The 13,822-nt window shown below is 41.3% G+C and overlaps 1 protein-coding gene across 4 annotated transcripts in view; it reads left to right on the top strand.

The window, feature by feature from the left end:
• SLC9A7 (solute carrier family 9 member A7) overlaps positions 1 to 13,822 on the top strand; it is a 198,418-nt gene that overhangs the window by 157,114 nt on the left and 27,482 nt on the right. For all 4 annotated transcript variants that reach the window (XM_037160496.2, XM_053670646.1, XM_037160487.2 and 1 more), the window contains one exon: positions 4,762 to 4,825. In XM_037160496.2, the coding sequence (XP_037016391.2) occupies positions 4,762 to 4,825 (64 nt within the window). The remainder of the gene's footprint in view (positions 1 to 4,761; positions 4,826 to 13,822) is intronic.

The raw sequence follows: 13,822 nt of genomic DNA, 5'->3' as shown, positions 1-13,822 counted from the left end.
CCAATCAAAGTTTACTTTGGTTGTCATGTCTCTTTAATCTCTTTTAGTCTGGAACAATATTCAACCCCATTTTTTGTGTGTCTTACAACACTGAGTTTTTTAAGTATTCAGGAAAATTGTCTCACAGAATTCCCACAATCTGGATTTTTATTTTTGTTTTCCACATGACTAGAGATAATCATTTTTGCACACAAAAAAACCCTGTAAAGGTGATATTATGCGTTTCTTTTTAAAATATGTTATGTATTTAACTTTTAGAGAGGGGGAAGAGAGGGAGAGAAACATCAATGTGTGGTTATCCCTCATATGTCCCCTACTGGGGAACTGGCCCACAATCTAGGCATGTGCACTGACTGGGAATCAAACCAGTGACCCTTTGGTTCACAGACTGGCTCTCAGTCCACTGAGCCACACTAGCCAGGGCTGATGTTATACATTTCTTGTTGCATCTTATCATGTGGTGAATATTGCCAGTCTGACCTTTATTAGTGATGCTAAACTTGGTCACTTTAGACCTTAGGTTTCTCCCCTGTAAAGGTGTCACTTGTCCTGTGTAACTAAGAAGTAATTTGTATACCTGTTCCTTGACTAAACCCTTCTCCTCCTTTCCCCTTTTACCTCCCTCCCCTCTGGTTGTTGTCAGTCTGTTCCTTGTTTCCGTGCTTCTGGTTCTATTTTGCTCACTTGTTTGTTTTGTTCATTAGGTTCCTATTTTTAATTTTTTATTTAATTGTTGTTCAAGTACAGATTTCTGTCTTTTACTCCCATCCCAGCCTAATCCCCAGTGCTTCTGACCTCCCTCCCATTTCCACTCCCCCTTAGTTGTTGTCCATGTGTCCTTTATACTAGTTCCTGTAAATCCTTCCCTTTTTCCCCCAGAAATTCCCTCTTCTCTTCCCTCTGGTCACTGTCTTCTGTTCTCTATTTCAGCATCTTTGGTTATATTTTGCTTGCTTGTTTGTTTTGTTGTTTAGGTTCCTGTTAAAGGTGAGATCATATGGCATACGCCTGGCTTATTTCACTCAGCATAATGTTTTCCATTTCCATCCATGCTGGTGCAAAGTGTAGGAACTCCTTTCTTTCTGCTGCATTAGGTTCCTCTTATAGATGAGATCACATGGTATTTGTCACCTCCTGGCTCATTTCACATAGAACAGCAATTTTTAAAAAAGCAATGTAGAGTGATGCTTTGATATCATATGAATAGCCAGACTCCAAACAACCTTTTGCCTGCTGTACATCATCCATTGGTGACCCTTGCTTGAAATAGTTATTATACTAGGAGTGGAAAATAGTGATTTTTCTAATTCTGTCATTTCTTTAATGTTTATAAAATGACATTTATCTACAAAGAAGAGCTTTCAGAGAGTTTTCAAATTTATTTTGTATATTGATGAAATGAGGAGTCTCTCCATTGTCTAATCAGTTTGAGCAAAATTTTACTTCATATTTCTGGCACTTGGAATTATGTATCTGCAGGATCTCAGCAGTCATCTCAGATGTTATCACTGGGAATGCAAAAGGCAGGAGGCAGTTGTCAGTTTTTTAGTCGAGAAAAAAATCATGCTAGAGAGATGTGGCTGGAATTAGTACTTTCTAGAAACTTCACTGTCCAATTTGGTAGCCACTAGCCACATGTAGCTATTTAAATTCAATTTTTAATTAAAACTAAGTAAAATTTAAAATGCAGTTCCTCAGAATCAGAGAAATGTACATTACATGCAGGGATTTCAGTGAGGGGGTGAAAGGAGGAATGTGGAGGAAAGGTACAGGGAAGAAGAAGCATAGTGAGTAGGCATAAAATGGATGGGGAGAGATAAAAATAGTATAGGAAACAGAGAAGTCAAAGAACTTGTATGAACAACCAATGGACTTGAACTAAGAGGGGGAATGCTGGAGGGTTGGAGGAGGGAGGGGGGATAAAGGGGAGACATTGGGGGAACTGTAATAGCATAATTAATAAAAACACTTTTTAAAAACCCTGTAGTCCTTGATGTAGGGGTGTGTATAAATTTGGTAATGTGGCCAGTAGAATTGACTTTCTGAAAATAAAAAGTATTTTATTTCACATACACAATGCAGTTCCTTAGTCATATTAACAACATTTCTAGTGCTGAGTGGCCACATGTGGCTAATGGCTACCATGCTGGACAGTGCAGATCTAGAACACTGCCATCATTGCCAAAAAGTTCTATTGGACAGTGTGGATGTAGAATCACTCTTAAGTTCTCCCAAACAAAATGTTGAACATTTTGTTCAACATCCTGAGTTTAATATGAGATTCAAGTGGCTCTAATTTTGTGAGTTTATCCAATTATTTCATTGTTTTGTGCTTTGCTGTTTTGATTCTAGCCTGGCCATGTGGGTCCAGGGTGAATAGATGAGTTCCACTGATGTTGCCAGGGCTTGAGTGAAAATAGTCAAAAACTAGTCTTTATAAGCAGTTCTTATTGAATGAAATTTATTTTATTTTTGCTCAACAATATTTCTGTCTTCTGGTAGAGATCAGTTAAAGGAATAGAGGGGCTAAATTTCCTTTGTCAGGTTTTATTGTATTTGACTTAATTTTTTTCATTGTAGTACAGGGCACTCTTCAGCCTTTTCTCCTACCCATGGGCTTGCTATTTCACCTAGGCTGATAAAGTCAATTGGTTTTATCTGTACTGACATGAAAACCATATACAAAGGCTAATACACCTGTTTCAAAATTCGTGGTACAGAAAAGAGAGATTATTAGTGGCAGATCTGAATGGCCATACTCTTGGGCATAATATACTTCAGGCCATTCAGATCTCATAAACTTGTTGCTGCTGCCTTACAATAGCCTCTCTGTGGTAAGGCTGAGGGCTGTTTGGTCACCTGGCATTCTGGTAGGCTATCTGGGAGACCCTGGGGTAATTCGTACTGTGTCCCTTGAAATGTGCACTGGGAGCTCATCTTAGTCACTTAGTCTACCATGAAGTGGCTTACAGAATCCACAGAACAAGGCTGATTATTGGATTCCTAGCTGTTGGTTTTATAAATGCTGACAAAACTGCCCTATGGAAGACTTTTCTCTGTGTAATACACATTAAGAGACTCAGAATATGTGAGTGTTCAGGATCAACAGCTAGGAATTCAAGTTGTGACCTCTCCTATACCACTTTGGTACATTAGACACTTTGGGTGCACTGATGCTCTGGTATGAGTTTTGTGGGCAGTCTTGGGACCCCTGAAGTAGATGGATTTCATGTCAAAAAGTATCTGTGAGATTTGTTGCTTAAAAGTCCCTGGATAATGTCCACTTGTGAGAACAAGCCTCCACACCTCAGAAGCTCCTGCCTAAAAGCAGCTTATAGACACATAGCAGTCTACCTAATTTACCACAAAAGGTCCCATTAAACCTTAGGCCCATGGGGAATAAATCAGGCACTGGGTACACTATGGGTTCATAACAGTGTGAAAAAATATGGACTAACTCTTCCCTTTCCTTCTATAACCCTACCCTGTCCAAGGGCATGCATCTTTGGTTAGTGCTTGACAAGCCTGGAATAAGAGAGGTTGGCTTCGGAGGGAGGGGTGCATCTGTGTTGTCTTCTATTCCCCTTTTCCATTACTATCTGCTCTCAAGAAATATGCTGGGCATCACAGGTGGGGAAGAGGAAAGGAGAAGAAGAAATATAAGGCATGCACACACAGCTTTGTGCTTCTGCTGCTCTGCTCATTGGAGTAAGAACCCTGGTACTGAACTGCAGATAACACCCTGGTGAAGGACACTTGAGCTTGAAGAGAAGGCCATTCAGCACCTCTCTTCAAGTTCAAATCAGGCCTGCTGAACACTGTGTTCTCAGTTTACCTTGAGTATACCATATCTTTTTTGTGGTATTGGAAGGAGTGAGGGAAGATAGAGAATTCTCCTGGTATCTTTGGTTTTTTTTCCACATTTCCCCATGTTATCTATGTCAGAATCAGGAAGGCATAAGAATAAAGAATTAACGAGTGCATAGGGCAATAGTTGGTATATTACTGAGCCAAGAACACATTTTTATGAAATTTGTTATAAGCTGATTTTGCCACTTTGCTTTTTGCTTTCTGTGTTTAGTTGTGCATCTCACAAGTGTGACTCCTCAGGTCATCTCTGCTGTAGGAGGATGTGGGGGCACCAGTATAAATATTTTGAGATCTATGCATGCTGGAGTATTTAGAGGAAATATACTGATTCCTGCAACTTTATTTTAATTCATCCAAAAAAAAAAAGATGCGGGGGAGAGATGGATAGACATATAATAAAGAAAATACAACAAATTTTAATGGTAGAATCTAGGTGGTGGATATATAGGTGTTCACTATAAATTCTTTCAGAATTTCCTTGGATATATGAAAAGTTTCATAACAAAAGGTCAGGAAAATAAAAGGAGGTCAGGACAACAGTGAGAAGCAGTAGATAGGAAAAAGCCTGGTGCAGTAGGACCCACATTTTTATAATGGACAGTCTGGTGCAGGAAAGCAGATTGGCAGTTGCCAGCTGGTGCTGTTCCCTAGAGGCCTTGCTCAGGGTGTAAGCACACAGGATTTATTGCTTCTCCTACCCTCTGAGACCTGGTGTGGTATATAATCTCTTTCTCCTGATTTGCATGACAGCCTCTCTCTTCTTTTAGATACCTATTCCTTCTGCTTCAGGAAGATGGTCAGCCTCTTGCCAACTTTCAGCCAGAAAGCTTGCCCTGGTCCAAGCTAACACTCTCCATTTTTCTCCTTGTCTTTCTCCCTGGTGACTGATAGAGTTGGTGTTGACCCAGATCAAGACCCACCACCCAACAATGACAGCTTTCAAGTCTTACAAGGGGTAAGTCACAAGACATGTTTCTTTCCAGGAAAGACATTATTAAAAATGTCTAAAATTTATTGAGCATTTACTACATACCAGGCCCTTCACATGAATTTCCTCATTGTGATCTTGACAAGAACTTTATGAGGTATGTACTATCATCCCATTTTATGGATTAGAAGCTGAGGTTTGGGAGTGTCAGTGAATTATATAAGGCCAGAGAATTAGTAGGTGATGGAGCCAGGATTTGATCCCAGAGACTGTGTTCTTAAGCAATATATTAAGGGGATGGGCTGACCAGAAAGAGTGTTTAGGCCAAGTCTCCAACTCCCTATCTTCCACAAATTGATATATTGGATAAATTGGTGATTGGTTCACTGCAACTTGTTCTGAGTCTCTCAGTGATACCCAGGCAGAGGAAGGAAAGGGATGTGATTGCAGGCTCTCCTGTTCTTCTAGTGCCTGGGATCATCCAAGCTCTCTGAGTTTCCCTCCAACCCATCAATTGCAGAGCAGCAGCCCTCATCCCTGTATGGGCTGAAGGTCACAACAAGGCTAAGAGTTAAGTCCTGTGTAGGGCAATAGCAGCAGTGACAGCATGGAACAGAGCATGGGGGAGGGAAGCTGTAGACACAGTGAATGGAAGAGCCCTATGACAGCATTTAGTGTGACCACAGGAAAGAGTGGCTGTTGCAGCAGAGAATGTTGATGGCTCTTGGTTTGGCCATCTGCAACAGTTACTTAATAAACTGTCCCAAATGTAGGAGAATGAACAATTTCTCCTACTCATGGATTCTCTAGGTCAGGTATTTGGAAAGGGTCTAGTACAAATAGCTTTCCTTTGCTCCGTGAAGGAGGCCAGGGGTTATCTGGGTGAAGATGAGGCTTGAAACATCCCAAGGTTGATTTGCTCCTATGTCTGGAGCCTGGGCTGGAGGACTCACATGAAGACAGCCAACTAGAATACTGAATTGTGGCTTCTCCAAGTGGCTTCAGGGAACTGGACCCCTTATATGATGACTTACGGTTCAAAAGCCAGTGTCCCACTAAGCAAGGTGGACACTACATAGCCTTTTACGACCTAACCTTGAAAATCTCACAGCATTACTTCTGTGACTTTCTATTGGTTACGAGTTGTTAGGGCCAGCCCAGATTCAAGAGGAGGGGAATAGAGACCATAATCTCTGAGTGGCAAGGGTGTCAGTAAAGTGACTTCCAGCCTAGATGGAGGCATAGGTGTAAATACTGTACCTCCTCACACAACCAAATTTAAGAACAACAAAGATTTAGAAACAAAAAACACATTAAGAATAGACAGAAAATTGAACTGTACCGAAGTGCAACAACAATGAACCATTCATCCACATCGGTAAGAGGGGCAAAGTCGGCAGATGGCAGAGAGGGGTCCAGGCAGGAAAAAGCAGTAGTTGGCAGAACCGGGCATGGGGAGGAAACAAGCAAACCCAGTGAGTCCTGCAAGGTGGTGGCTGACCATGAACACACATTCGCATGCAGATAAACCAGGCAACAAATGGGCAGTGACACAGACCACGCAACCCAGAGCCCCAGTGGTGGGAAATAAAGCCTAAAAGCACTGATTGAAAACACTTGCGGGGGGGGGTTGAGGTGTTGGGAGGGGCTCCCAGCCTCACAGGAGAGTTCGTTGGAGAGACCCACAGGGTCTTAGAACATACACAAGCCCACCCACCTAGGAACCAGCACCAGAAGGGCCCAATTTGCTTGTGGGAAGAGGCAGAGGAGACTGAAATCCGAAAGAGAGCAAACAAACACCATTATTCCCTCTCTGACCCTGCCCCCACAGACAGTGTCACAAGCCAGCAACTGGGCTACCCAGCAACTGGATTGCCCCGCCCTGGTGAGCACCTAAGGCTCCGCCCCTCATACATAACAGGCGCAACCTGACCGAAAAATTATGGCTCCAACAGAAGAACAAATCAAAGCCTCAGAGCAAATACTTTTAAGTGACCAAGAGATAGCCAACCTATCAGATGCACAGTTCAAAACACTGGTGATCAGGATGCTCACAAAACTGGTTGAGGTTAGTCACAAATTAGAGGAACAAAGGAAGGCTACACTAAGTGAAACCAAGCAAAATGCACAGTGAACCAATAGTGATGGGAAGAAAACTGGAACTCAAATCAGCAGAGTGGACCAGAAGGAAGAAACAAACAACCAAACAGAAGGGAATGAAGAAACGAGAATTCAAATAAATTAAAGGCTTAGGAACCTCCAGGACATCTTTAAACGCTCCAACATCTGAATTATAGGGGTGCCGGAAGAAGAAGAGCGACAAGTGGAAAACTTATTTGAACAAACAATAAAGGAGAACCTCCCCAATCTGGCAAAGGAAATAGACTTCCAGGAAGTCCAGGAAGCTCAGAGAGTCCCAAAGAAGCTGGACCCGAAGAGGAACACACCAAGGCACATCACAATTACATTACCCAAGATTTAAAATGAAGGAGAGAATTCTAGAAGCAGCAAGGGATAAGGGGACAGTCACCTACGAAGGAGTTCCCATCAGACTGTCAGCAGATTTCTCAAAAGAGACCTTACAGGCAAGAGGAGGCTGGAAAGAAGTATTCCAAGTCATGAAATCCAAAGACCTACATCCAAGATTGCTCTATTCAGCAAAGCTTTCATTTAGAATGGAAGGACAGATAAAGTGCTTCTCAGATAAGACCAAATTCAAGGAGTTCATCATCATCAAGCCCTTATTATATGAAATGTTAAAGGGACTTATCTAAGAAAAAGAAGATAAAAAAGATGAACAGTGAAAGGACAGCAAACTCACAGTTATTAACAACCACACCTAAAACAAAAGCAAACTAAGAGGACAGCTAGATCAGGAGTGGAACCATAGAAATGGAGATCACATGGAGGGTTAGCAACAGGGGAGTTGGAGGAGGAGAGGTGGGGAGAAGGTACAGAGAACAAGCAGCATAGATGGTAGGTAGAAAATTGACAGGGGGAGGGCAAGAGTAGTGTGGGAAATGTAGAAGCTAAAGAACTTATGGCACATGTGGGGCTGGCAGGAGGATTTTGTGTCTAGGTTTTACTCCTTTCCCAGGCTGGCATTTCCTGGGCAGGCCAAGTGGTAGAAAGGAGAGTTACGTTGAGAGCAGAATTTTTTCCCCAAAATGTTATTATTTGCTTTTGGGAGTCAAGAACAGTTTTGATCAGCATCAAAAACCCAGTGCTGAGCATAGTGCCTGGCACCTGGGGAGCTCAATAGGTATTTATTTGATGGACATATGCAAACATGATGGACCAACACAGTAGGAAGCTTCACTGACCACATACATATGTTGTCTGTGAAACCATGTCAATTGTTTCTTTTTCCTCCAGCCAGCATTTAAAAAAATTACTTTATTTTTGTCCAATTACAGTTGTCCACATTTATCCCCCACCACTCCCTCCCTACCCCAGCCATCCCCACCTGCCTCCCCTGCTTCCACACCCTCCTGGTTTTCTCCAAGTGTCCTTTATAGTTGTTCCTACAAAGCCTTCTCTCCTCCCCCCATTATCCCCTCTCACCTCCTCGATAGTTACTGTCAGATTGTTTTTAATTTCAATGTCTCTGGTTATATTTTGCTTGCTTGTTTGTTTTGTTGACTAGATTCCAGTTAAAGGTGAGATCATATGGTATTTGTCTTTCACCAGCTGGCTTATTTACTCAGCATAATGCTTTCCAGTTCCATCCATGTTGTTTCAAAGGGTAGGAGCTCCTTCTTTTTTTTCTGCTGTGTAGAATTCCATGGTGTAAATGTACCATAGTTTTTGGATCCATTAATTTACTGATGGGCACTTGGGTTGCTTCCAGTACTTGGTTATTGTAAATTGTGCTGCTGCAAACATTGGGTTGCATAGGTTCTTTTGGATTGGTGTTTCAGGGTTCTTAGGATATAATCCCAACAGTGGAATTGCTGGGTCAAAAGCATTTCCATTTTTAGTTTTCTGAGGAAATTCCATAGTGTTTTCCAGAGTGGTTGTACCAGTCTGCAGTCCCACCAACAGTGCTCTAGGGTACCCTTTTCTCCACACCCTCTCCAACACATGTTGTTTGTTGATTTGTTTATGGTGGCCATTCCTACTGCATTGAAGTGGTATATCACTGTGGTTTTAATTTGCATCTATCTGATGGCTAGTGATGCTGAATATCCTTTCATATGTATCTGGACCCTCTGTATGTCCTCCTTGGAGAAGTGTCTGTTCAAGTCCTTTGCCCATTTTTTAATTGGGTTGCTTGTCTTCTTCAAATAGAGTCATGTGAGTTCTTTATATATTTTGGACATCAAACCCTTGTCTGAGGTATGATTGGCAAATATGTTTTCCCATATAGTTGGTTCTCTTTTCATTTTAATGCTGTTTTCTTTAGCCATGCAGAAGCTTTTTATTTTGATGAGGTCCTATTTGTTTATTCTTTCCTTTATGTTCCTCACTCTAAGGGGACATATTGGTAAAAATATTGCTGTGTGGAATGTCTGAGATTTTCCCTGCCTGTGTTTTCCTCTAGGACTTTTATGGTGTCATGGCTTATATTTAAGTCTTTTATCCACCTTGAATTTATTTTTGTGTATGGTGTATATTGGTGCTCATGTTTCATTTTTTTGCACATAGCTGTCCAGTTCTCCCAACACCATTTGTTGAAGAGGCTATCTTTGCTCCATTTTATGTTGCTTTCCCCTTTGTCAAATATTAATTGACCATAGAGACTTGGGTTTATGGGCTCTCTATTCTGTTTCATTGGTCCATGTGTCTGTTTATATGCCAGTACCAGGCTGTTTTGATAACAGTGGCCTTGTAATAAAGTTTGATATCAGGTATTGTGATCCCTCCTACTTTGCTCTTCTTTCTCAAAATTGCTGCAGTTTTCCGGGGTCATTTATGGTTCCATAAACATTTTTGAAGTGTTTATTCTATATCTGTGAAATATGCCATTGGTACTCTAATAGAGATTGCATTGAATGTATAAATTGCTTTGGGTAGTATGGACATTTTAATGATGTTAATTCTTCAATCCATGACATTGGTACATGCTTCCATTTGTTTGTGTCTTCCTTGATTTCTTTCTTCAGGGCTGTGTAGTTTTCTGAGTACAGGTCTTTTACATCCTTGGTTAGGTTTATTCCTAGGTACGTTATTTTACTTGTTGCTATATCAAATGGAATTTTTTTCTTGATTTCTGTTTCTGATATTTCATTGTTGGTGTACAAAGAGGCCTTTGATTTCTGGATATTGACTTCATATCCTGCTGTTTTGCCAAATTCACTTACAAGGTTGAGTAGTTTTTTGGTGGAGTCTATAGGATTTTCTATGTACATTATCATCTCCAGCCAGCTTTGAATTATACTTGTCGTTGTCCTTCATCCTGAATCCAATCTACATATTTCACATTTCATAGGATCTTCTAAACGGGTCCATCTACCAAATTACATGTAACAAGTGTTGCAAAATGTGGTGCTGTGTGGGGGGCCCAAGGGGTACCTTTTTGGTTTCTTTGTCTTTGAGGGTGGTCACAATTCTTGGTGTTGATGCCTCTTAAGGGACACAAAGCCATGACCTCTGAAAGTTCTGGGCATTTTGGGGAGAGCTTTCAAAGAGCTACATTGGAGATTTGGTACCCACTTCAGTGGTGCTTCAGAAGACCTTTGAGATTATAATACAATTGGCTATTATGCCAGTTGGGAACACATCCTTTCAATGAACTATTTTTGAAAAGTTGCTATTTGACTCTAGCTTTGATTAAGGACCTTAGTAAACAGGATTCAGGAATTGCGCACTTGGAAACTAATTTAGAGTAAAAGAGTTTGAGAGATCCTGAGACTCACCACCAAGAAAATCTGGGTAGAAAGTGTGATGGATGTCTTCATTTCACTGAAAGGAAAACAATAGTTCTAGTATGATATGACTACCCTATTCCAATGTATTCCTCACAGACCAATGGCCAGTCAATATTAATTTTATAAGAAAAACAGGCCAATTCCAGGTAGATAGCCAGGGTTTAGAGAGATTTCATTTTGACAGTTCGTATCAGTCACACACCTCCGAACCCTTTTGCTGTTTGCCATTGTTCTTGCCCTTGGACCTAAGCATCTATAACAGGAAATAGGGAAATGGTTTGGTAGGTTTTATGCAGCTGAAGTTATTATACATTTCATAGGAACTGTGCATGGAGACAGTTGGCTTGTAACCAAACTCAGTAACATATTTGCTGTCACTTTTACATGGAAATGTTTTAGAAAGCAGTGGGTCCTAAGTGCTGAGGGTTCTGGCAGTGTATTTAGTTCATGTAGTAACAGCTAAGATAGTGCCTCCTGCTCCAGGTGGGTAGACTTTCCTGGATGGGCCAACTCAGTGATTCAGTGTTCCTGGCAGCTCCCTAGAGGACCCTTTGGGCCAAGTATAAAAGGGCGCAGCCACTTTTGCTGCACTCTCAATTGGCCAGGCCTAGCTAGGAATTGTGTCATAGCTTCCCTTTAACTTCCCTTCTTCCAAGTCTCACACAGTCATGCAAAGGGCCCCCAAAATCAGTTTCATTGGCATTTCTAGATTGCTGTCAGACTGGGGAAAAAAACCCTTCAAGTTTGGTTCCCCAGGACACTTTCTAGAAAATTTCTAATTTCTCTAAATCTACTTGGCCTGACCTTTTTGGCACAGTGAGCCACTAACAGCAGTGCTGTGAGTACTGAGTGGTTATGAGAAACAGTAAGACAGAAATAAATGGGCTTCTCATTTTTGGTTGAAACCCTGGGTTCTTGCAGTTTTTCCTGAAATGGATCCAGATCACACACAGTGTTGTCATAAAAGTGAAATCAGAGGTGGAAAAAGTCCAGATGTTTGTTCTCCATTAGAAAAGAAAGGGCAGTTCTCTTTACCTCATTTTCTAAATAATCTTTCTGAAAATAAGTAAGTGATATTTGATAGGAAGGCATTTTTTCTGCAGAGCACAATTTTCTTCACTGGTTTTTAGAAGATCAAGGTTGTAAACAGAGCATGGCTACAGGGCTATAGAATATTAGCTTATATGGGCAAAGGAAATGAACTATTGGCTAGAACTTTCTTAGGCTTCCTTCAGTATTCTTCTACAGAAGCATAAGTATATTGTGGGTAGACTTTAGCCTCATGTTCCTGGCAGGTTTGACTCATTAGAACAAAACAAAACAAAAACCTTGGTTGCTTTGTTTCTCAGAGTTCTTGGTGACTTTGCAACCAAAACAAAAACAAGCACAGCTGGAGGCAAACTGCCCAGGCCTGGAGGTGGCCTCACACCCCATTCAAGTGGGGACATTTCATGCCAAACCCAGCTGAGATTTGTGTTGGCTGGACATGCAGACACATCATTCACTTCCTTCCACAAGTTTACAGAAAAGCACTCATTGATGAGCCTTAGCTAGGAGCCTAAACCTGAATTTATCCTGGCTTTATCATCTCAGCAGGACAAGGTCCCAAACAGGATATTAGTGGAATGTGGAGGAAAGGAAATCGCTGTGATTATAGTACCTGGGTTTTTATATGTGTATGCATCTATACAAGTGTGAAAACTGCAGCAAATCAGCTGTTCATAGTTGCATTGGCATATAACTTTCTGGGTAAGTTGGATTTGTTTGTTTCTGGGTTTCCCTCCAGTGTTCCTCCTGACTGAAACCTGATACCCACTCACCTATATCTTTAACTTCACTTGCTGAAGTGGCTTTCCTCAAAAGCTAACCTTTTCACTCCCCTCCCACCACACTTTTCTTTTTTTTTCCAGTCCTTTTCTTTTTTAAATATAGTTTATTGATTATGCTATTACAGTTGTCCCATTTCCCCCCTTCATTCAACTCTACCCTACACACACCGTCCCCCCACATTTCCCCCTTAGTTCATGTCCATGTGTCATAAGTTCTTTAGCTTCTACATTTCCCACACTACTCTTGCCCTCCCCCTGTCAATTTTCTACCTACCATCTATGCTGCTTGTTCTCTGTACCTTCTCCCCACCTCTCCTCCTCCAACTCCCCTGTTGCTAACCCTCCATGTGATCTCCATTTCTATGGTTCCACTCCTGATCTAGCTGTCCACTTAGTTTGCTTTTGTTTTAGGTGTGGTTGTTAATAACTGTGAGTTTGTTGTCCTTTCACTGTTCATCTTTTTTATCTTCTTTTTCTTAGATAAGTCCCTTTAACATTTCATATAATAAGGGCTTGATGATGATGAACTCCTTGAATTTGGTCTTATCTGAGAAGCACTTTATCTGTCCTTCCATTCTAAATGAAAGCTTTGCTGGGTAGAGCAATCTTGGATGTAGGTCTTTGGATTTCATGACTTGGAATACTTCTTTCCAGCCTCCTCTTGCCTGTAAGGTCTCTTTTGAGAAATCTGCTGACAGTCTGATGGGAACTCCTTCGTAGGTGACTGTCCCCTTATCCCTTGCTGCTTCTAGAATTCTCTCCTTCATTTTAAATCTTGGGTAATGTAATTGTGATGTGCCTTGGTGTGTTCCTCTTCGGGTCCAGCTTCTTTGGGACTCTCTGAGCTTCCTGGACTTCCTGGAAGTCTATTTCCTTTGCCAGATTGGGAGGTTCTCCTTTATTGTTTGTTCAAATAAGTTTTCCACTTGTCGCTCTTCCTCTTCCGGCACCCCTATAATTCAGATGTTGGAGCGTTTAAAGATGTCCTGGAGGTTCCTAAGCCTTTAATTTATTTGAATTCTCGTTTCTTCATTCCCTTCTGTTTGGTTGTTTGTTTCTTCCTTCTGGTCCACTCTGCTGATTTGAGTTCCAGTTTTCTTCCCATCACTATTGGTTCACTGTGCATTTTGCTTGGTTTCACTTAGTGTAGCCTTCCTTTGTTCCTCTAATTTGTGACTAACCTCAACCAGTTTTGTGAGCATCCTGATCACCAGTGTTTTGAACTGTGCATCTGATAGGTTGGCTATCTCTTGGTCACTTAAAAGTATTTGCTCTGAGGCTTTGATTTGTTCTTCTGTTGGAGCCATAATTTTTCGGTCAGGTTG

The sequence above is a fragment of the Artibeus jamaicensis genome, unplaced genomic scaffold, assembly GCF_021234435.1.
Source record: "Artibeus jamaicensis isolate MK-2021 breed Jamaican fruit bat unplaced genomic scaffold, CSHL_Jam_final contig_60, whole genome shotgun sequence".
NCBI lineage: Eukaryota > Metazoa > Chordata > Mammalia > Chiroptera > Phyllostomidae > Artibeus > Artibeus jamaicensis.
The sequence above is the reverse complement of the archived record's forward strand: the minus strand, read 5'-3'. Positions and strand labels throughout refer to the sequence as shown.